This window comes from Phlebotomus papatasi, chromosome 2, assembly GCF_024763615.1.
Source record: "Phlebotomus papatasi isolate M1 chromosome 2, Ppap_2.1, whole genome shotgun sequence".
NCBI lineage: Eukaryota > Metazoa > Arthropoda > Insecta > Diptera > Psychodidae > Phlebotomus > Phlebotomus papatasi.
The window spans coordinates 71,098,498-71,120,401 of NC_077223.1; the positions used below are offsets into that span (position 1 = coordinate 71,098,498).

A 21,904-nucleotide genomic window follows, 5' to 3' on the forward strand; every position below is an offset into this window, starting at 1 on the left:
ATCCTAGAAAACATTGTTTTAGAACTTTTTTTCGCATATTAACCCTCCAACGGTGTTTTCTTTAATATACGAAAAAAAGTTCGAGAAAATCTTTAGCGACGGTTTCGAGCAGGGTTTCGAGTCTTTTTTGAACTTCCAGTATAATTTACGATGTGATTAGGATACCCATCGGGCGCGTTTCAGGCTATAGCTTGTTTGAAAATACCTACAGGTACGTATCGGAATCTTTGAGTTTACGAGAAGTCCTTAGTGAATACTAATCCGCGGACCACCCTAAAACCCGAATCTCTTAAGGATGGAGGCCTGTGACCTCTGACTTGCACCCTATTTCACAGTATTCTGCTCGCAAAAGAACACGACAAAGAACCTGGATGACGAATATAATGCACCTTTATATATATGGGGAAAAATTTTAGGGGAAAGACTCATAATTTTGTCCAGTTTCTTATTTTGGACACTTTGAGGATAAAATTGGACACTAAAAATAAATTGATTAACATGATGGATTTTTATTCCAATATTTGATGAATAATGAATTCTATCTAAATATTTGTTCTTTTTGGAATATTTTAATACTAAAAATTTTAAATTTTGAATATGATTTGAGTTCAAATTGCATTTGTTGAAAATTCAGTGTGAGCAATTGCTTACGAGAAGTATGACAGAACTTCGTGCTTACTTCAGTTCTTATTTAGCTGTGGTGAAGTACTAACAATGTTTCTTCGCTTTTTTTGAGTGATATTATTGAATATTAATTGAATATTGTGTTGATTCACGTTAGTGGTGATTTGTACATTTGACCTGAAGTGAGATTTGCCTTGTGAATTAGATTTTTCGTGTGAAAAATGGGAAATTTTTTAAGACATTTACCAGTGAGGTGATACTCCTTATTTTGGACGGGTGTTTCTCACGAAATTTCGTGAAGTTTTAGCTTTTGGGATGACTAGGTTGGACAAATGCCTGGAGAAACAAAGGAGCATCATCCCTACGAAAGAGATGTAGTGAGAAAAGCTTTAAAAGGCTCCCGGAAAAGCCAGGGAATGAGCGAATCCGCACGTACTTGGAGTACCGAAGTCAACTCACTTTAATGAATGATATGGAAAGTTTCCGGGCCTCTTGTGACATTCTACGTTTCCCTTACATGAACAGGAAGAGGACTTGGTAAGATTGGTTCATGAAATGAAGAACAATGGGCATCCTGTTGAGGCGGATTAGCTGTCCAAATTTACAGCCAAGTTGTCCAAATTAATAACCAAGCTGTCCAAAATAATAGTCAAATTCACCTCTACATATCAATTCATTTTTAAACGTATTAAAACTAATTTTAGTAAAAATAAGACGATAAATAAGCTTGCGAAGTTTCTAAACAACTCTTCTGAAAAGAGAGTAATAAAAAAAGTCAATTAGTATTGAAAATATCGCACTTCAAACTTGGAACATCGATGCTTATAAGCAGACTGGACAAAATTATGAGCCTTTACCCTATATCAATGTAGCCCCATAACTCAAAATAGCCCCACCTTCCTCTACCTACTGAATATGGGAATAATAAAAAAAAAAACAAGCATTACTGCCAGATTGTAAAGTCAGTCCTAACTTTGTCTTAACTGCCCTGTTTTCCTTTACTATAACTTCATAATAGAACAAGTTCTTTCTATATTCAGCGAATAATATCATCAATCTCAACATCAAGCGTAATTAATTGCTAGAAATTAATATTGATGTTGAATAAATTGCTTCATTTATTACAATGCTATTTTGCTTCACTTCAAGTAAAATTTAGCTGGAAATATTTTAGTCAAATTACACTGTGAGATACTATTTCATATTTTCAATTTTATGAATCACGGAAAATGTGCATAAATTTGCTATTATCGCTATTGACCTTCAAAAAAAAAAAACTGTTCGTCTTTTATAACAAAATAATTAGCAACTTTAATTACTCATAATTTAATTTTAGACATTTATAGAAATGAATAGAATTTCTGAGATTGGTTTTAGCGGTTTTAGAGTGTTTCTATCAAATATATTTTGCTGATGTTGTATATAAGAGCAGCAGTATCGCTATCAATGGGAAAATTGTAAAAAAAAAAAATTGATGAGATAAGCTGTTGTTTTTCTTTTAGCTTGTATCTCTCTTATAGATTTCCAGTGAAATTTTCTCATTTGATGATTAGTCATCGGTTTAACTTGGAAAGGTTGAAAAAAAAAGAGGTTTTCTAATAGAGTTTTTTTGTGTTTATTTATGTGATTGCAGGAAATGCGTCCGGATCAGGATCAAATCTCCAAGAGTGGTTCAATAGCTGACCGACTGGCTGCACTACAGAAGAGTGGTGAGGATGATTGGAGAAAACGCTTGAGCACCCGAAGAGACACCACGGACAATGTTTGCACAGAGAATCTCGTTAATGTAAGTTGAGAAGATTTTTCTTATTGGAAGATGAATGCAATTAATTGAGTTTGAGATGGGGTAGGGTTAGGAAGACGGGGGGATAAATCTCATTCGGAATTAACAAAAAAAAAGATGAGCAGAAAGAAGTTGAAGAAGAAGAAGGCAAAAAAACAGCCACGAATCTGAAGCTGGATTTTTAGTACTGTTTAGCTTCATCTTGCGACTTCTTCTTTTTTTACGTTCTTCATCTTCTTAGCCCAGCTTCTTCCACGATCGCATAATCTTGTCGATTAAGCAAAAGAGACGACACTTGTCTGACCATGTATGAGTGAGAGGGAAGAGGAAAAAAATCCAAATAAGTGAGTCACACAAGAGAATCATGGATGATAAACAATAAAGTCCCGAGAGTTTCTCTCTCTCTTCTCCGGCTGGCGCGTTTTTATGCAAAACCATTTTCAATATTAGTCGATGTCGTTCCGTGGTGCGATAAACAATTCTCAGTTGGGTCCCATCGTCTGTTTCCGTGCACTTTTATTATTTTCCTAGTCTCTCTGTCCCTCTTACACATTTTGCACAATTTTTTTTCTGAGCGTGACAAGGTTTTATTTATTTTTTAATTTTTTTTTTTATAATTCTACAAATGAAAAATGTAATCGATTTTGTGGTGAAAATTCTTTGTTAACTTTTGTACCTTACGATCGTGCTATCGAGGCAGTTTTTTTTGGTGGACGGGAGGGAAGGGATAGGAATTAAAAGTGTTACTGAAGTGATTAGATAAGATCATTTTATACACCTAAGAAATGGTATAGAATTGAGGAACGGTGCAGTTTATGGTGAGATATTCGCCGTGTTGGATTAACAAATTTGATAGAGAGAGGAGGCATTTGTTGTGTTGGGATCAATTTTTGGAGAGAAAGAAAAGAAGAAGATGGATTGGGTGTGGTGGATTGGAAACTGTGCAATAATCGGGCTATGTGTAATTTTGGGGAAATTTATTTGTGATACTGTGTCACGCATCAAGAGACGGAGTGATGATCAATTGAAGATCAATAGAAAATTTGTCAATGCCTCAACACAGACTGACATTGGGGACAAGGTTGGGTCATCAATGGAGAAAATCCAGGAGAATTTGACAAAGAAGATCCAACCAAAAGTGAGTCAGAGGATAAAAATGCCCAACAACAACAATACTGTGGCACAAATCACAGAAAAAGAGCCAAAGATCGCGACAAAGAAGCCTGACTTGAATGCCAATTTCACAGAAGAAGGTCAAGATGCCGAAGAGAAGCCTAGTGTGAAGAATCTGAGGATGATATTTGAGGCATCTGGTCGACGAGAGGCATCACCAAATAAAAATCATGCAATAGTCCGGAGGAATAAATTGTCAGCAGAAGTTAGAATGAGAAAACCAATTAATATGTTCAATGATCCAGTCACAATTTCTCTCGTTAATAAATACATGAAACCCCAACCGGCACCAAATGCAGTGGTTCGACGAAGAAGAGTCCCATCCAATTCTAATGACAGAGTCACTTCTGTCGATGAGATCCTCAAGCAACAGAGATTGTCCAGGAGTTTATCAGAATATTCAGTGTCTGAATATGTGGATGAATCAGAAAATACATCAGCAGAGTCAGAATTCAGGAAATTAATTGATTCCTCAACTCCCGATCGGGCAAGGCATCGTCGATCAACTCCGAGTTTTACTGGATCTTTCACTGAAGAATTTGAAGATGAGCTTTTGAGGCTGCCCGGAAGTAGAAATTCCCTGATCTTCAGACAATCTCTGACCAAATGTGTCTCAACGGAGAACATAACAGAGAATGGTCATTCCTTCATCACTCACTACCAAAGTTGCTTCGATCTCACGCGAAATCCCAGAGATACAATTCCAAATCTCAATCGTCAAGAGTCCCGATCAGTTAGTAATTTACAATCAACGACCTTTGAGGAGATCTACTTTGAGAACTCAATATCTAACCATCTCTCGCAGTATTCCTTCCCCGAAATCTAGTGCTAATTAACTCTGTGTAAAATGTGGCTGTGAATGTTGAACAAAAAAGAAAAAAAACCATAATATTTTTTAAGAACTTTCCAACTAATTGAATTTAAGTGAGTGTGAGGAAAATTGAATGGTTCGTCAGTGGAAATGGGCATTGATAAGGAGGTAATACCCATAGAGTTTGCTGATAAATTTTTACCCCATATCAGCTGTGCAAAAATAGCTTCAAAGTTGTCCATGAAACACAGAAATATTTAGAAACTTATCGTGATATTAAGCTCAAGGTTTATGCAATAATTCTTGAAGATATTTTCATAAAAGGCAGTGGAAATAATTTTTTTTACTCTAAAATACAAAAAAAAGTAGAGGAAGATAGGTGAATTTTATTCCTAATCTGTGACTTGGTTACGTCTGCCGCCAACTTACTATTGTTGGCCTCTCCAGGAAAACGGAAGAAACCCTGGTTTAATTGAATTGAATTTGAATTTTATTCATGCCCAAAAATACAGAGTACTTACATAGGACTATATTATATAGTCCTATGAAATATAGTTATATTTAACTATATTATAAGTTTAAAAAAAAATATTTTGTCAAATCGGCAGCCAATTGGATCTTGTTAAAAATTTGTCAATAGGATATTTTTCAATTATAAGAAAAAGTCTAGTCAAATTGGTAAATATCCTTCTGACAAAATTTTAACAAGATCCAATTGTCGATTTAAAAAACTTTTTTTCAGAGTAGGAAATAAATCACTATTAAATTGCTATCAATCAGTAACGATTTGTCGCTAAAAATTGGAAAATCGTAAGCCAAGACTCATACCATACAGCCACGATAAAACATCCTACAAAGTCTATCGGCGTTATCACACTTGCACATTAAAATTTTAATGTGATTCACATTAATTGTCGCTTGTGAGCGTTCAAATATGTTATTTGTGTCTGAGTCACTTAATATTTGGGGTTTTTCTATTTATTGATAAAGAAGTGGACTTGGGCTGCGAAAATAAGTTTAAATATACCTAAAGCATAAATATTTTTCACATTAAAAAATTAAAGAGAAAATCGCATTAATTTTTCGCATTAATGCTATAAATCAATTTGTATCAAATTTTGCGGGCCAAGTCAACCTTTTTATCAACAAATAGATCAAATTTTGAATATAAAATGATTCAAACACACAAATTACACATTTGGATCTTCACCAGCGACAATTAATGTGAATCATAATATGATTTTAATGTGCAAATGTAATAACACAGTATTTCTTATTTTTTTTCAATTCAAATCCCGTTTTTCATTTATTTTGGAATTTTCAATTTTTTTGTGAGAATCATTTTAAGGCTAAAGAGAAATAGAATCGGTCAAGTTAGTGTGAAAAAATTGTATCATGGTTTGTGTCTAAGCTGTTTGTGAATTGGTTTGTTTCTCAACCTTTATCAAAATAGTTTATTTTAATATCTATTAAATTTTGGTACATTATTACGGTACATTAAAAATTTAATAGATATTAAAATAAACTAAATTTTGATAAAAGTTTAGAAATAAACCAATTCACAAACAGCTTAGACACAAATCATGATACATTTTTTTCACACTAACTTAACCGATTTTATTTTTCTTTAGCTTTAAAATGATTCTCACGGGTCCTGGTCAAAACCCCGGAAGCCAAAATCCCGAATTCTTAAAAGTGTCGTAGCTACTCCCTCGCGTGCTGCTGGAGGCAAAGGGAAATCTTCGGTGTCTTGGGAAATTATTTTAAATATTTTTCTCCATATAATTTCATCCCTTTCAGGATTTTGAAAATTCGGGATTTTGGCTTTCGGGATTTTGGCCTTTTCGGGATTTTGGCGTTCGGAATTTTGGCGTTCGGAATTTTGGCTTTCGGGATTTTGGCTGACACCGACCGTAAGCACTGGTGACTTTGACACCCCCTGTTCGTAAGCTTTTTTTTTACTTCTAAAACTTAAGGATGGTTTTTATCAATCCGATTCACCATGTCTGATCGGTGAGAACCGTTCTTAAGCATTAGAATTAATGGTAAGCTGACGAAGGGGTGTCAATATCATCGGCAGGGGACAAAGTCACCCACACTTACGGTTTTTTTCTTAAATATCGCAAAAGCAAGCTTGATAATTGTGTATAACTTAACTTGAGTAGAATCTGAATGTTCGTCAAAGCCTCACCTTTTTTGTAAAGCATTTTAATGACAATTCTCAAAAAATCGTAATTAGATTAATAATAAATAAAAATAAACATAAGAATAAAAAAAATATGTGATTATTTATGAGCAAAAAAGCTATTGCCTTAAAAGTTGTACAGTTTATCCGAGACACAAACTTCGCTGATCGTTATTAAAATTAAATTTCATCTTTTTTTTTTTGTAAATACAATTTTTAATAAAACTTTCTTGAAAATGTGATGCGCGAGCTTCATAATTCTAAAATTTCTCTGAAGCTTTTTATGATAATGAATAAATTATTTAAAGTAGTAAGTAGTTTACTTTAGTTCTTTTTCAATGAATAATATTTTGTCCTAAAGGACGATCAGAAATCTAGATATTATTAACTTAAAAACCAGGTTTCCCACTTATTTATTTATACTTAGATTTTTTTTTTGCTATAATCTAAGAAAAGTACGATATATTAATAAAACGCACATTGCCTTTGTGAGGTTTGTCTTTGAGAAATTGAAGTGTTTCCATTTTGACCTTTAAAGAAACTCTTTTAAATAATTATTTATTTTTCTTTTCTAAATTGAATTTTATGTAGAAAGAATAGTTTTAATGTTCCCCGGCTTTATTAAACATTATTTCGTCAAAAGATGTCGTACAATTTACTTAAATCGGTTTGTGTCTACAATGAAATTTTAACTATTCAGAGTACAAGAACGGAATGATTAAGAGGATTTGATTATAAGAATATCACTTTTTTGTGCTTTGAAATTGAGAAAAGAACTTATTTTCTTTTTGTAACAGAAATAGATTGTATCAACACTGAGAGAAATCCGAAAAAGTTAAAATAACATTACGGAAATGTTAATTTTACCCTGCATTATTGATCCGAAATCGGTGTAAATATTATGCTTTTTAGCAGGTGTATTATGGGTTAAAGTTACCCTTTTTCATGTTAAATTAACACTTAAAAAGGTGTAAAATTAACATTAAAAAATGTTAATATATTTTTACACGTAAAAAGTGTTAAAGTTATGAGGAAAAAAAGTTAATCGCACCCCAGCTGTTTTCTCAACACTAAGAAAAAAAGATGGTGCGATTAACTTTTTTTTCCTCGTAACTTTAACACTTTTTAGGTGTAAAAGTATATCAACTTTTTTTAATGTTAATTTTACACCTTTTTAATGGTAAAATTAACATGAAAAAGGGTTAAATTAACCCCTAATACACCTAAAAAGGGTAATATTTACACCGATTTCGGATCAATAATGCAGGGTAAAATTAACATTTTCGGAATGTTATTTTAACGATTTAACGATATTTTTTTATTTTTAATGAAGAACGAAGCAACTTCTAAGTTTTTTTTAGCTTTTTTAGAAATAAAAAAAAAAACTTGCAAAACCCTTAACGTAATTTTTTTTGTGAGGATCAATTTATTATTATTTTTGATTTTATAAAAATGAGCTGATGTCGTGGCATTTAAAATCACTTGAAGAATTTTAGCTAAGATTCTTACGAGCTCAGACTCAAACCACAAAAGACTAGTTTAATAATAAAGATCAAAGGAGCTTTAATTTCGTGTTTCTAATAGTGGTATAATTCTATAAATCTGTCTACTTCTTTGCAGAATGCCCTTCTTTTGGCACAAAACCTCCAGAATACCAACAAATCCGATTCTTCGGCAATTATTTCGGACAATGAAGTTGGAGCAAAGGTCTCCGATAGACTGAGCAAGCTTAAAGTCTCTTCCCAAAGCTGGAAGAATCGTGTTGAACCCACAGATGCTACCCAATTTACTGTGGCTGCTCGGGTTCAGACCCCAGCGAAGCTTCCATTTGAGAAATCTGATGACAAACGCTGCCCTCCCCGCAGAATCTTCCGTAGCGCCAATCCACCTCTTTTGGGATTAGCCAAGAGTCCATCAATGATGGTTCCTGGCACAGAGACAACCACCACTGTCCCAGCTCTCAAGAGGAGTGTTAGTGTTCCTGGGGAGGAGAGTCAGGAAACAACAACGAAAGTTTCAGTCCTCCAGCCGGACGATGATGAGACATTTGAGAAATTCTTCTCTGGAGCGAACATTCGCAACACTGTGATAGACGAAGAGGTGGAAATTGCCGATTTTGATGCCATAAAGTCCACAGAAAGGTGAGTTTGTAGAGCTTATCGAACCAATAAAAAATCATCATAAAATAATAAAGTTGATTGGGCAATCGGGGAATTATGTGGAAACTTTCCTATGAAGTGTCAAGGAAATTTGATGAGATTTTTTAATAATCTCTCACTTAGGGATTGTTACCGTGATAAAATTTTACGTTCTTTTAAATCAACTCAAGTCTTGCCGAAGTATTTCTATAATACGTAGTTTATAAAATTAAATTTTATAGGATATTTTTACAGTAATTTTTCAATAATGAACTTCAAATAATTCTTTCATAAAAAGTTATAAAATTAAATTATTATTTTCCTAATAAATTTTAACACGATTTCAGTCGATACAAAATCGATTGAAGCCTTTTACGTTTACGGTTTCAAAAATATTTTTAATCAACCCAAACTTACCGTGCTTACCGTAATTCAGTATAAATGCTAGTGATAAGCCTAGATCAGCTTATTGTAGGTGAGATTCTTAACATGAGCATACTCGGAATGCATGCAAATTCAATTTGTAACTAAAGATGAGAGATATTACACAGCAATTTGGAATCAAATTTTTGAAAAATTGCAAACTTTTTATTTAAATCAAAATATCTACGGATGTAAATGAACTGACAGATAGATGATTGTGGAATATAGACTAGAATCCCACGCCACTTTTTGGAAATCTCATAGCCTATACTACAACACTCTAAAATTTGATCAAAATGTCCAATGGCGTTTTTGAGAAAAATGAGTTTGTATTTTAACCCTTTAACTCTTTCGTCTCCTTTGGGACTCTGGCTAACCATGGAAAAAAGAATTTTTTGGACTATTTAGAATCGATAAAAATCCGATTCTTGTGGATGATTACAAACTATAAGGATGTCCAAATCTAGGATATTTTTTGCAGGATCGCAATTAACTCCTGAGCTAAGATATTCTTGGTCAAAAATCGTGAATTTTCGATTTTCTGCTTCCTTGCAGATATTGTGACTAGACTTTAGAAGAGTAATTTTTAAGAAAGTTTAACAAAAGTTCTTTAAAAAGTTTGAATAAATTTAGAAAAAGTTTGTTCACTATGTTATAATTAAAAAAATCTAGCATACTTTACGTTTTTCTCTTTATAATTCGAGTTTATAATTTTTTTGTTTGTGTCATAATATTATTCACTTTCAAATTAATGATGGCTCAAAATTCCTTCCATTGCGATCAGGATCATAGGCTAAATTAAAAAAAAAATCTTAAGGCAAGAGACACGAGAACTTTCAATCGGTCAAAAGCCTTAAAACCATGAAAAGAAAATTATTTTCTTGAAAAACGATTAGGGGAGACAGAGGTAGAATTAGCCAGCAAATGAAGCTTTTTTTCGCGAGTGAATTGTGAAAAAATGATAAGGTTTGTCTAATGTTTTAATGTTTCATAAGTAGCATTAGGATATTGGCTGTATGAAACAGTGTAGTTCAAAGCTCTAAAATCCTTCATTTTTTCTAGATAGGATAATGAAAAAAGTATGACACATTGGCTACACTTGCCCCGGCCTGGGTAGATATAGCCACTTTCAGGGTACTAATTGCCACCAGTTTTCCAGACGAAATTTCAAATTGGAGATACCAAATATTGTATTACTTGATACACTGAAGCCCACTGATGCTAAATATGTCACTTAATTTTAATGAAAAAGGCTTTAGTCGACTTTTTTATGACATTTTTGTAATTGCAACAAAATTGATGCAAACATAAAAAATCTATTTCTCAAGTTGTTCATACAAATGGCAATATTGCTTGGAATATCAATTAGTACTTTTTCATCTAACAATTATCCATGTATTAGTGAAAAACAATCAATAGTTTTATCCCGCCACGGAAAAGTGGCTACATCTGCCCCAAGGGCTATTTCAGTGCTTATCATCTTATAAAAAAGTGAATAATAATTATTCAAGTGAGAAATATTTTTTAATTCGGTTTATTAAACCAGAAACAAGGTAAATTGTAAACATTTTGTAAAAATGCTTCTAAATTGTAGGATAACAGGATCAGAGTTATAAATATTTCTGGCAATATGGGGATGTGTTCCTACTTTCAATAAAAACATACTTTGCTCGATGTACATTTTAAGAAAAACGAGAAAAATCCACTGACTAATTATACCTTTGGCTATAGGTACCCCGGTCTCCCCTACATGGTTAATCTACCAATTTTATCATAATATTACCATGTAGGGGAGACCGGGGAGGTTTGGGACAGGGGTAGTGTGGGACAAGGAAATTTTTTCATTAATTTTTTGAAATAAATGGGATTTAACCATTACTCAATCGTAGGCAATATTAAGATGTATCTTGACTAAAAGAATGGATATCCTCAGTTTTATTGTTTTAATTCTATAAACACTTTTTTAAAAATTAATAAAAATTGTTTATTTTGACGTCTCAGTTTTCTCTTTGCATTTTAAATCAGCTATATATAATCATAACTTTTTTATCTCATTAGTTAGTAGTATAATCTGGGAACATATTTTTATAAAAGTTTCAGAGATTATACGCTCTTGTTTTTTACTTAAAGGTTTAAATAACAAAATTACATGCGGGGATGTTTGGGACACCTGAAAGGGGATGAATGGGACGTTGATTTTCGACAAGATTGGAGGTGGCGTGCAATTTTTTATTGTCAAAATGGAGAGTAATGCCCAGTATCTACTGGAAAACTACCTCTTGTGCAAACTTTACTAGTTGAGCAGTTGTCTACAAGGGACAATTAAACCATCAATATCTTGGGAATTAATAATTTCTTCTGCAGAGGATAATCAACCTTTGCCCAATCCCGTTAAAAACTATTTTCTCGAAAATTTATCGAGCAATATCCTCTACTTTTCTCACAAGTTCTCCAGAAAAGGCCAAACGAGAGGTTTTTCAGAGAAATTAGGAAATAAACAAGTACAATGCAATTGTAAAATCAAACAGGAATCCGTCAATGATGTTCAAAACTAAAAGTTCCAAGAAAATCTACTCGATTGAGGAATTTGATGATCATGATTCCAATATAGAATATAAAAAGCAAAGAAAGTTGATGCAAAATAAGAAGAAAATACTTTAAATAATTAATTGACAACAAATGAATCTAATGTACAAAAAAAAAATTGATATTAATTTCTAAGTATGAAATAAAAGATTAAACATTTTTATTTCTATTAGAAATATTTTTAATTTAGTATTTAAAATTAATTAACGTTCTCCAAAACCGCAAATTATGCGAGAAAAAATGTATCCCATACTGCCCCACATCGGGGAGGTTTGGGACAAAGTGTCAAGTTAAATGTTTAATCTTCTCCAAGAAAACTCAGTTGTTTCCTAAGTTCTATCGAGTATTTTTTTATAAAGTCAATACCCATGAGTATCCAATAGACCGCTTAAAATTGTAATATACTATCGTGATTTTTTGGAATACTGTCTCAAAGTCAAAACATGAAAAAGTGTCCCAAACCTCCCCGGTGTCCCCTACTAATATAAATCTTTTTTCTTGTGTTAAAAACGTTACAATGATACACCGAAATAATGATTTTCATTTCGAAAAGATCATAATAAAATCTTATAATATTATTAGTTCAATAATAAAGGAAAAGTTGACTCTATCGGAGTCAATTTGGGTCGAAGTTGACTCTGTCGGAGTCCGTAGATTAAAAAACAAATAGCTGTTGACTCTATTGGAGATTGACTCTATCGAGGTCCCACTGTATAACTGATCCATAGACAAATCTTAATCTTAATCTATCTCTCGCTACATTATTTAGCGTTTACACCCAAAAAATGAAATGTTTGACCTTCTGTGCCCTTGCCGTACAGAAACAATTTTTGGAATTTTGTGGCTATCACCAGTAAAATTTCCAATACTTTATGTTTTACTATGAGGACTTCCCTTGTAAGAAACATTGTCCATTCCAAAGGTGGCTATATCGAAAGTTTGAAGTGGATTCTTAACAGTAAACCCATCAAGACCGGTCAAAATGACCGGTTTAAAAAACTTTTAAAATTAACACCTATTTAAACGGAACGATTTAGAATTAGCCCTCTAACAGTATTTTCTTTAAAATAAATATTAATAATATTTTAGTTGTAAGAAAATGTTTTGTAGGATCATGATCCAATAAAGTCTAAAAAACCATCAATTCTTCATTATCTCTTTTAGTTTAGGCGCTAGGTGGGAAAATATTTTTTTTTTCAAACTCTTTTGCTTCTAAAATTCACATTTTTAGTTTTTACAATTGTTTAAAATTGATTGATTGTTTAAAAGGGTTAAATAAATTCAGATAACTTTAAATTGGTATTTTTATGGAAATTGGAAATGAGTTTTTTTGCACAAATATTTTTTGTTGCTTTTTCTTTGACCTGTCTCCCAAACTGTGCATAGCAACTAAACAAAGAGTCAAAATGAGTTCAAACTTACAAAAGATGTTAGTAAGACTATTACCGAGGACACTATAGCACTTTTAAATAAATAAAAACATTGTATAATCGCAGTAAATGTAATTTTGTTAAGACCGTCTTGAGACGGTCTTACTTGATTGAGTGTTAATACTAGGTTTCTCTGTGATTGCAGATTGGCGTTTAAGAAGGCAGTGCAAGGTCCCAAGGGACGTCGTGCTGCCCGGAATCCGCTGAAATCTCTGGCGGCACGTGCCAATATCCAGAATGAGTATACTGAGGTGAAGAGTGGGGTAAATGAGAAGGAATTGAAGAGGTTGAAGCTCGAGGAGATGGCTAGGAAGAGTCATTTGGCAGTAGAAGCACTGGCTGGTTTGGCATCCGTTGAGGATTTCAAGAGTGTCAGTCTAAAATCTCATTCTCTGCCCCTCAATTCTTCCTATCTTCCCTACAAATCCCCAATGTTGCTGCAGATTAAGGGCAGAACTCATGTTCAGACTCGTCTGGTTGAACCTCTGTATTCATCCATCAATCGAGGTGATTGCTATGTGCTCGTGACTGCGGACAAATTGTTCAGATTCATGGGAAGTTTGGCAAATGTGATTGAACGAACCCGTAGTCAGCATATTTGTGCATTTATCCTGGAACATAGGGATTTGGGTTGTTCAGCCAATAGGGAATATGTTGTGCGGGATGATCGACAAGGTGGGCACGATGAGGAATTTTGGCGGGTGCTTAAGAGACCAAAAGACTGGGAAATTGTAGATTGTGGACATACAGATGAGGATGATGTCTTTGAATCATGCCTCATTGAGACGAATATGGTGTTTGAGTATCGCGATGAGGAATTGCATCCAATTGAGGAATATTGGGGATGTGTTCCGAGGGTGGAAATGCTAAATGCTGATAAGGTGCTAGTATTCAATTTTGCCAGTGAAATTTATATTTGGAGTGGAAAAAATGCCGATGGTGATGCAAAAAGGGCAGCATTGAGGCTCACGCAGGAGATGTTCAATGCTGGATATGATTATGAGGCATGTGAGCTCAATCCTGTGGAATTTGCTGCCCTTGCTGGGAGTAGAGAGGAGAATATTGTGGAGATTGTGAGGAGGACAAAACCAATGTATCCGGAATGGTGTCTTTTGGCCAGGATTACGCAACATATGGAGACTATTTTGTTCCGAGAGAAATTTCTCGACTGGCCAGATTATACCAGAGATCCTTTGTGTCGGGAATACTCAGTCCATAGGATTCATGGGATTAAGCCACCAGATGGAGAGCTTCTTTTTCACTCTGGGCAGTATGAGGAGCCGAATGTCATCCTGGAGAATGCCAATCTCGGTCGAGGACACTTTTACTATGATCCCGATACCATGAGACACTTTGACATTCTCACGGATTCCGTACAAATGTGGCAGATTCAAGAGAATACCTTTGATACGGTTGATGATGCATCTTTTGGACATTTCCATGCCGATGGGAGCTACATCATCAAATGGATCTATCGGATTAGTGTGACAGTGAGAGAATTGTCAGGAAATATCTCCAACAGGAGTACAGTGGGCAGAAATCGCTGTGCATACTTTTGTTGGCAAGGAATAGCTTCCAGTGCTAATGAAAAGGGGGCAGCTGCGTTGTTTACGGTTGAGTTGGATAAGGAAAAGGGCTCTCAGGTGCGCGTGAGACAAGGACAAGAAGATACAGCATTCATCAGGCTTTTTGGGGTCATGATCATTCATCGGGAACGTGAAATAAATTTATGGAGACTCTATATTGTCAGTGGAAATGACACTCAGGAAACTCTTCTCACAGAAGTTCCCTGTCAAATGGCTCAACTTCGTTCCCGGACCTGCTTCATCATGATCCACGGTGAAAACGGTGAAATCTTCATCTGGAAGGGATGTCAATCTAGTGAAAATACTCAGAAAGTGACCGAAAATGCAGTCAAGAAAATCAAAGAGCAGAAATCCAAGGAGTTCTTTGGCAAAGAAAACACAGATAAAGATGTCAAAGTGATCACAGAGAGTGAAGGATCAGAGTCTGATGACTTCTTTGAAGCCATTGGTGGAAAGAATAGAGAGCAATATTTCAGTCTATTGGAGGCGAATGATGAGTATCGTAATTACACATCAAGACTCTTTCATTTCACTCGGACAGAAGGAGCCTTCAAAGCTGTGGAATTCCACAGCCAACTGAGATCTCGTGATCATGCAACACCATATCCCTTTACCCAGCTGGACCTCTACAGAGCACGCCAGCCGACAATCTTTCTCGTGGATGCCGGAGAGAAATTATGGCTGTGGATGGGCTGGTGGCCCAAAGAGGATTCAGATTCCAGTGAGGATAGTGACAATGAACTGGTAAATCGGGCTGGGGAGAATCGGTGGTTGGATGAAAGGCGTGCAGCTCTTGCTACAGCGCTAAGTTACTGGGAGGCCAAGAAAGCCACCCGGCGGGATGGGAGTGAGTCTGAGGAGAGTGAGGAGGAGAATGAAGAGCGCAGTGATGCAGCAGGACTTGTTGTATGGGCTGGTCTTGAGCCACTTGAATTCATCTCACACTTTCCCGACTGGACACACCATCGCGATGTCGAGGAGATCAACAGAATGGTAAGGAAAATATTTCAAAAATTTGTGTTAGTAAACAGTAGAAGGGTTGGAAAAACTTGGATCGAGAATCTTCGTTTTTTCCATTTTGTTCTTTACACTTTTGTTTCTCAAATTTCTCAGAAATTTCCCTTTGCCCCAAAGGACGAAACGTAAAAACATCTCAAAAACAGAAAATGTCCCTTTGTCCCGACAGACGATACTGATAACTTCCCTAAACACGGAAAATGTCCCTTTGCCCAAAATGACGAAACTAAAAATTTCCCAAAACACAGAGAATTTCCCTTTGCCCCGACACACGATATTGATAATTTCCCAAAACACAGGAAATATCCCTTTGCCCCAAAGGACAAAAATAAAAATTTCCCAAAACACGGAGAATTTCCCTTTGCCCCGACAGACGATGCTGATTACTTCCCAAAACACTGAAAATTTCCCTTTGTCCCAAAGGACGAAATTAAAAACTTTCCAAAACACAGAAAATTTCCTTTTGTCCCGACAGGCAACTTCCCAAAACACAAAAAATTTCCCTTTGCCCCGACAGACGATACTGATAACTTCCCAAAACACAGGAAATATCCCTTTGCCCCAAAAGACGAAAATAAAAATTTCCCAAAACACAGAGAATTTCCCTTTGCCCCGACAGACGATGCTGATTACTTCCCAAAACACTGAAAATTTCCCTTTGTCCCAAAGGACGAAACTAAAAACTTTCCAAAACACATAAAATTTCCCTTTGTCTCGACAGGCAACTTCCCAAAACACAGAAAATTTCCCTTTGCCCCAAAGGACGAAACTAAAAATTTCCCAAAACACAGAAAATTTCCCTTTGCCCCGACAGACGATACTGATAACTTCCCAAAACACAGAAAATTTCCCTTTGCCCAAAATGACGAATGTAAAAATTTCCTAAAACACATAAAATTTCCCTTTGCCCTGAAGGACGAAACTAAAAACTTTACAAAACACAGAAAATTTCCCTTTGCCCCAAAGGACGAAACTAAAAACTTTCCAAAACACAGAAAATTTCCCTTTGCCCCGACAAACGATACTGATAACTTCCCAAAACACAGAAAATTTCCCTTTGTCCCAAAGGACGAAATTAAAAATTTTCCAAAACACAGAAAATTTCCCTTTGCCCCAAAGGACGAAACTAAAAACTTTCCAAAACACAGAAAATTTCCCTTTGCCCCGACAAACGATACTGATAACTTCCCAAAACACAGAAAATTTCCCTTTGTCCCAAAGGACGAAATTAAAAATTTTCCAAAACACAGAAAATTTCCCTTTGCCCCAAAGGACGAAACTAAAAACTTTCCAAAACACAGAAAATTTCCCTTTGCCCCGACAAACGATACTGATAACTTCCCAAAACACAGAAAATTTCCCTTTGCCCCAAAGGACGAAACTAAAAACTTTACAAAACACAGAAAATTTCCCTTTGTCTTGAAGGACGAAACTAAAAACTTCGAAAAACACCATTGTAATATCATTATTTTATTTAATAAAATATACTTGTTTAAAATATATGAAAGACAAGATTTCCAAAGACAAAGTTTCCAAAAAACAAAAATTACCGAAGACAAAGATTCCAAAGACAAACTGGGAAAAACAAAAGTGTAAAAAACAAAATGGAAAAAACAAAGATTCCGCAAACAGGAAAAAGGTAGTTGTTTTGGCGAATTTTGGCGTTCGGAATTTTTGCTTTCGGGTTTATGGTTTTCGAGATATTGGTTTTGAGAATTTTGGTTTTTAGGATTTTGATCGAGGAAATTGTATGGACTTAAAATCCTGAAAGGCTTTTCGGAGTTTTGGCCGGATTTCAGTCCATTCGATTCTAACTTTTTAGAGATTTTGTTTTTGGAATTTTGACCCCAGTCAAAATCCCGAAAGCCAAAATTCTGAAAACCAAAATCTCAAAAATGAGGGTCTCGATAAGAAAAATTCCTAAAGACAAAATCCCGAATGAGCCAAAATCTTGAACGTCAAAAGGCTCTTCGGACTTGTTGCGTTTAGATTTTTGACCAGGACCCCTTTCTGCGACTCAACCAATAAACCGTGTCCCCAGTTTTAAATTCTAAGAAGACAAATGACTCTCATTAAAAAACTATAGTACATATAAAAATACTATTAATATTTCTTGAAAGGGTATTTCATTGTGATTCAAATCCACTTCATGGTTTTTTTTATTCAAGCGGTTTCTCCGCGAAATCTTCGCACTATCTTCTTCACTGAGAAAAAAAAGAGGGTGCGATTAACTTTTTTTCGTCATAACTTTAACACTTTTTAGGTGTAAAAATATATCAACATTTTTTAATGTTAATTTTACACCTTTTTAAGGGTAATATTAACATAAAACAGGGTAACTTTAACCCCTAATACACCTAAAAAGAGTAATATTTACACCAATTTTGGATCAATACTGCAGGGTAAAATTAACATTTCCGGAATGTTATTTTAACTTGTTTTGATTTATCTCAGTGTTTACTCCCCTCATAAGGCTCTGAACAAGGTCGTCCCCACGATCTCTGACGACTTTCTTCCACTTTCGTGCGAAGTCCTGCAAATCTTTGGCTGGATTAGCCTTCTTCTTCAAGTCTCCTTTCAAAATTCCCCAGTATTTCTCAATGGGGCGGACTTTTGGAGTGCAGGGCGGCTTGACCTTCTTATCTACATATTTGACATTGTTGTTGGAAAACCATTCCAGGGTGGCTTTCGCGTAATGACATGATGTTAAATCAGGCCAAAATAGAGGAGGGATGTCGTGGCTTTGATACAGTGGCAAAAGTCGTTTTTGGAGGCACTCTTTAATGTAGATGTCCGCGTTCATCGTCCCTGTCATGAAAAATTCTTCGCTGCGACGTCCACAAGAGCAGATTGCCATCCAAACCACATATTTCTTCGGGAACTTGTTGTACTCTTTGAACCTAGTAAATTCATCTTTTACGACAGTTTCGTGGTCCATCAAAATGCATCCTTGAAAGCCTTTCAAAACTCGATCACTCAGATTTCTCGACCTCGTTTTGGAACTTTGCCTCTACTTGTCCGTGCGATGGGGAGCAGCTTGAGCTTTGTACGTTATCAATCCGTTATTCTCTTTGATTCTCTGCACTAAGCTCTTGAAGATACCCAGCTTTTTGCCCACAACTCTGACTGAAAGGCAAGGTTGCTTCTGGAAAAGCGCCAACACTCTCTTCTCCATCCTCTTGTCTACAGCTCCAGGTTTTCTGCCACATCCTGTCTTTTGAACAACAGTCCTGAGTTCCTTGAAGCGTAATATAACCCTTCGTACCGTGGATGGACACTTTCCGGTGATCCTTCCGATTTTAGCATAGCTCGCTTTTGGATTCTATAGGTACGTGTCCAAGATCAATTTGCGCAGGTGCTTCATTTTTATCACTTTTCTCAGCCAAAACACAACCTTTTTCAATATTTTTTTCAGAAGTGAATAGCTGACGAAATTCTATTGAAACGTCAAAAAAATCAAAACAAAACTCAATTCCTATTGTGACTAACTTCATGTCGAAAATTTGCATTTAAATCTGGGACACGCTTTAAAAATTCATAACTTTAATCAATTTTTATTTTTAGTGTTCAATTTTATCCTCAAAGTGTCCAAATTTAGAAATCGTCCAAAATTATGAGCTCTTGCCCTATGTCAAAAATTTATTTTAGGACTTTAAAAATTAGATTAGATTATGAAGTTTTTGCAAAGTTCATAAGGTTTAATTAAAGGTTTTCCAAATCAGTAAAGACGAGCTAAGTGTTCTTGAATTACTTTTAGATTAATACTTTTTCATTTTTTTTTTTTAATATCGTGTAGGGAGGAATGGTGCTTCCCTGCCCGCCCTTGCTTTCTTCAATTTGCTCTCCTGAAAATTTGTCAATGGGGAATAATTATGATTTAAATGGAAAAAGATCTATCTTTATTCTTGTCTTGGAACCCTTGGAACTAATAAAGATTGTCCTTGTTTTTCAGGATGGTCGAAGTGAGGATCTTGTGTCGATTTCCCAGTATCTCAGTCTGATAACTCAGCGAGAATATCCCCTTTCGACACTCCTCAGTCGACCACTTCCCGAGGGAGTTGATCCTACTCGCTTGGAAATCTATTTGTCTGCTGAGGAATTTGAGGAGGCACTTGGTGTTTCTCGTGGTGACTTCCAGGATTTGCCCTTCTGGAAGCAGACAAAGTTGAAGAAGGAGATGGGACTGTTCTAACACTGGGCAACGAATGCAGCAGTTGTACGGATGAAAAGGGACACTTTGAGCATTTCTCAGTATTTTCACACAATTTGGCACCAATTCAGTCGTGAGATAGACAAATTACTGCATTACTCGTAAAACTGCTGTCGATATAATAGACTTAACACTCCTGCACCTCTCAACAATCTATTTGGCGTACTTTTTGGGACCTTTGATGGCAAATTCGCGTGTGTAATTTTTCTTTATTTTTTTCTCTTTTCAACTTTTTTTTTGTTACATTTTTCATGGCAAATAAAGAATAAAAAAAATTGTAAATTTCATCAACAAGAATATTGCTTAAGCAGAAATCACTCTTGTGAACATTGATAACAACATAGTGAATTAAATAATCTCTTTAGAGAAAAAAAGAAGAAGAAAGGTGAAAGAAAAAACTCATACACATTCAATTTCGAAAGAATTAAACGGTGCCTTTGAATGGTGTTCTCTCGTCGTTGAACAAAATCACGATGTGAGAGAAAACTAAGAAGAGCGTCTGGGTATAAGCAGCAAATTGAGCTGCACAATTAACATCTATCGGAAAGAAATTTGAAAAGAATTAAGTAAATAAAAAAAATTGAGGACAAAAGAACATTCTAAATTTTTTATATAAAAGAAAAACTAATTGTAATAAATTAATGTTTAAATGAAAGAATCATCACCCAAAAAAAGAATTAATCGAAACATTTTTCTAGTCTCTGAGGAAAAGGTTTTTTTAGTCTGCATTTTTAAAAAAATATTTTTCACATTTCTTTGTCATTTTTTTTAATCAAAATTCTTCATCAATTTGATTCTTTTTTTATCCGTGTGCCAAAATGAAAGAGAAGGAAAAAAGGGATTTTCCAATGATAATTTTTTCTCTATTTTCCACCCCCTTCTTAAGACTTTAAAAAAACACCAATATATCTGTCCCCGCTCCTCCAGGAATTTATAAACTCGCGCGAAAAAGACAAAATAAATAAAAAATGGTAAACTATTAAAGTCACGGATTGGTGCTTTTTTACTTCTCTATCTCTCTCTACAGTGTCTTCTTTTTTAAAAGGTGTAAATGTTAAGGGGAAAAAATACATTAAAAATAAAACTGAAGTGAGCATTTTGTTAAGTTTTTTTTTTCTAAATGTAATAAATGGTTTAAAGAGAAAAAAAATCATAATCTTCCTCTGTACAGTGTATTATTATTAATTTTTCCCTTCTTGACTTTTTTATAGACTCAAAAAAAAAACCATAATGAAAAATTTTTAAAATGGTTTTTTTTCTTTTCATTTTCTCCATCCTATATTATAACTTTTGATATTTAGATAAATAATAAAAAAAAGAAACACATAACTAAAAATTATTTATATTCATTGTAAAAAAAAAGAAATTACTTTTACTTCATCTTTGAATGTACTTAATGGAAAACAACAAGAAAAAAAAATGTGAAAGAGATCAACACACAATTTTTATATAATGAACAAACATGAAAAATTACTGTCGTGTAAGTGTAAATTCTCATTTTATCATTATAATGTTCGTAGTGCTTTTTTTCAATAAAAAGAACTCAAAACTAATTTTTTTATCAGTGTTTTCTTTGCACGTTGGCAGGAAATTTGCTTTTTGAATTCAAAGACTTCTTGCATTTTGCCTACATCAAGGGGTTTTTAGTTCAAAAAACGAGTTGCATGGAGTCAATGAGTTGCATGCAACTTGATTTGCAGACGCAATTCATTAAGAAATCGCAATGGTCGACTAAAAGTGCAATTCCTCCAGATGAGGTTCATAGTCCATATATCATGCACTGGTAAAAATAAAAGGATCAAATTGACCCTTTTTATCAAAACTGGATCATATTTGATCCTAGGAAAGGATCACTTGAATCATTTGAAATTTTGTATGCATATTTATCACGATAGATTATGTTTTATCGTAAATTTATTACTCTTATCGTATTTCTCT

General features: G+C 34.6%; 1 protein-coding gene across 1 annotated transcript in view; it reads left to right on the plus strand.

Moving 5' to 3' along the window:
- LOC129801024 (uncharacterized) overlaps window positions 1–21,519 on the plus strand; it is a 120,486-nt gene extending 98,967 nt beyond the window's left edge. The window contains exons 14-18 of the mRNA XM_055845780.1: window positions 2,258–2,410; window positions 3,264–3,845; window positions 8,197–8,717; window positions 13,299–15,732; window positions 19,709–21,519. Coding sequence (XP_055701755.1) covers window positions 2,258–2,410; window positions 3,264–3,845; window positions 8,197–8,717; window positions 13,299–15,732; window positions 19,709–19,948 — 3,930 coding nt within the window. The 3' untranslated portion in view covers window positions 19,949–21,519. The remainder of the gene's footprint in view (window positions 1–2,257; window positions 2,411–3,263; window positions 3,846–8,196; window positions 8,718–13,298; window positions 15,733–19,708) is intronic.
- Window positions 21,520–21,904: the final 385 nt, after the last annotated feature.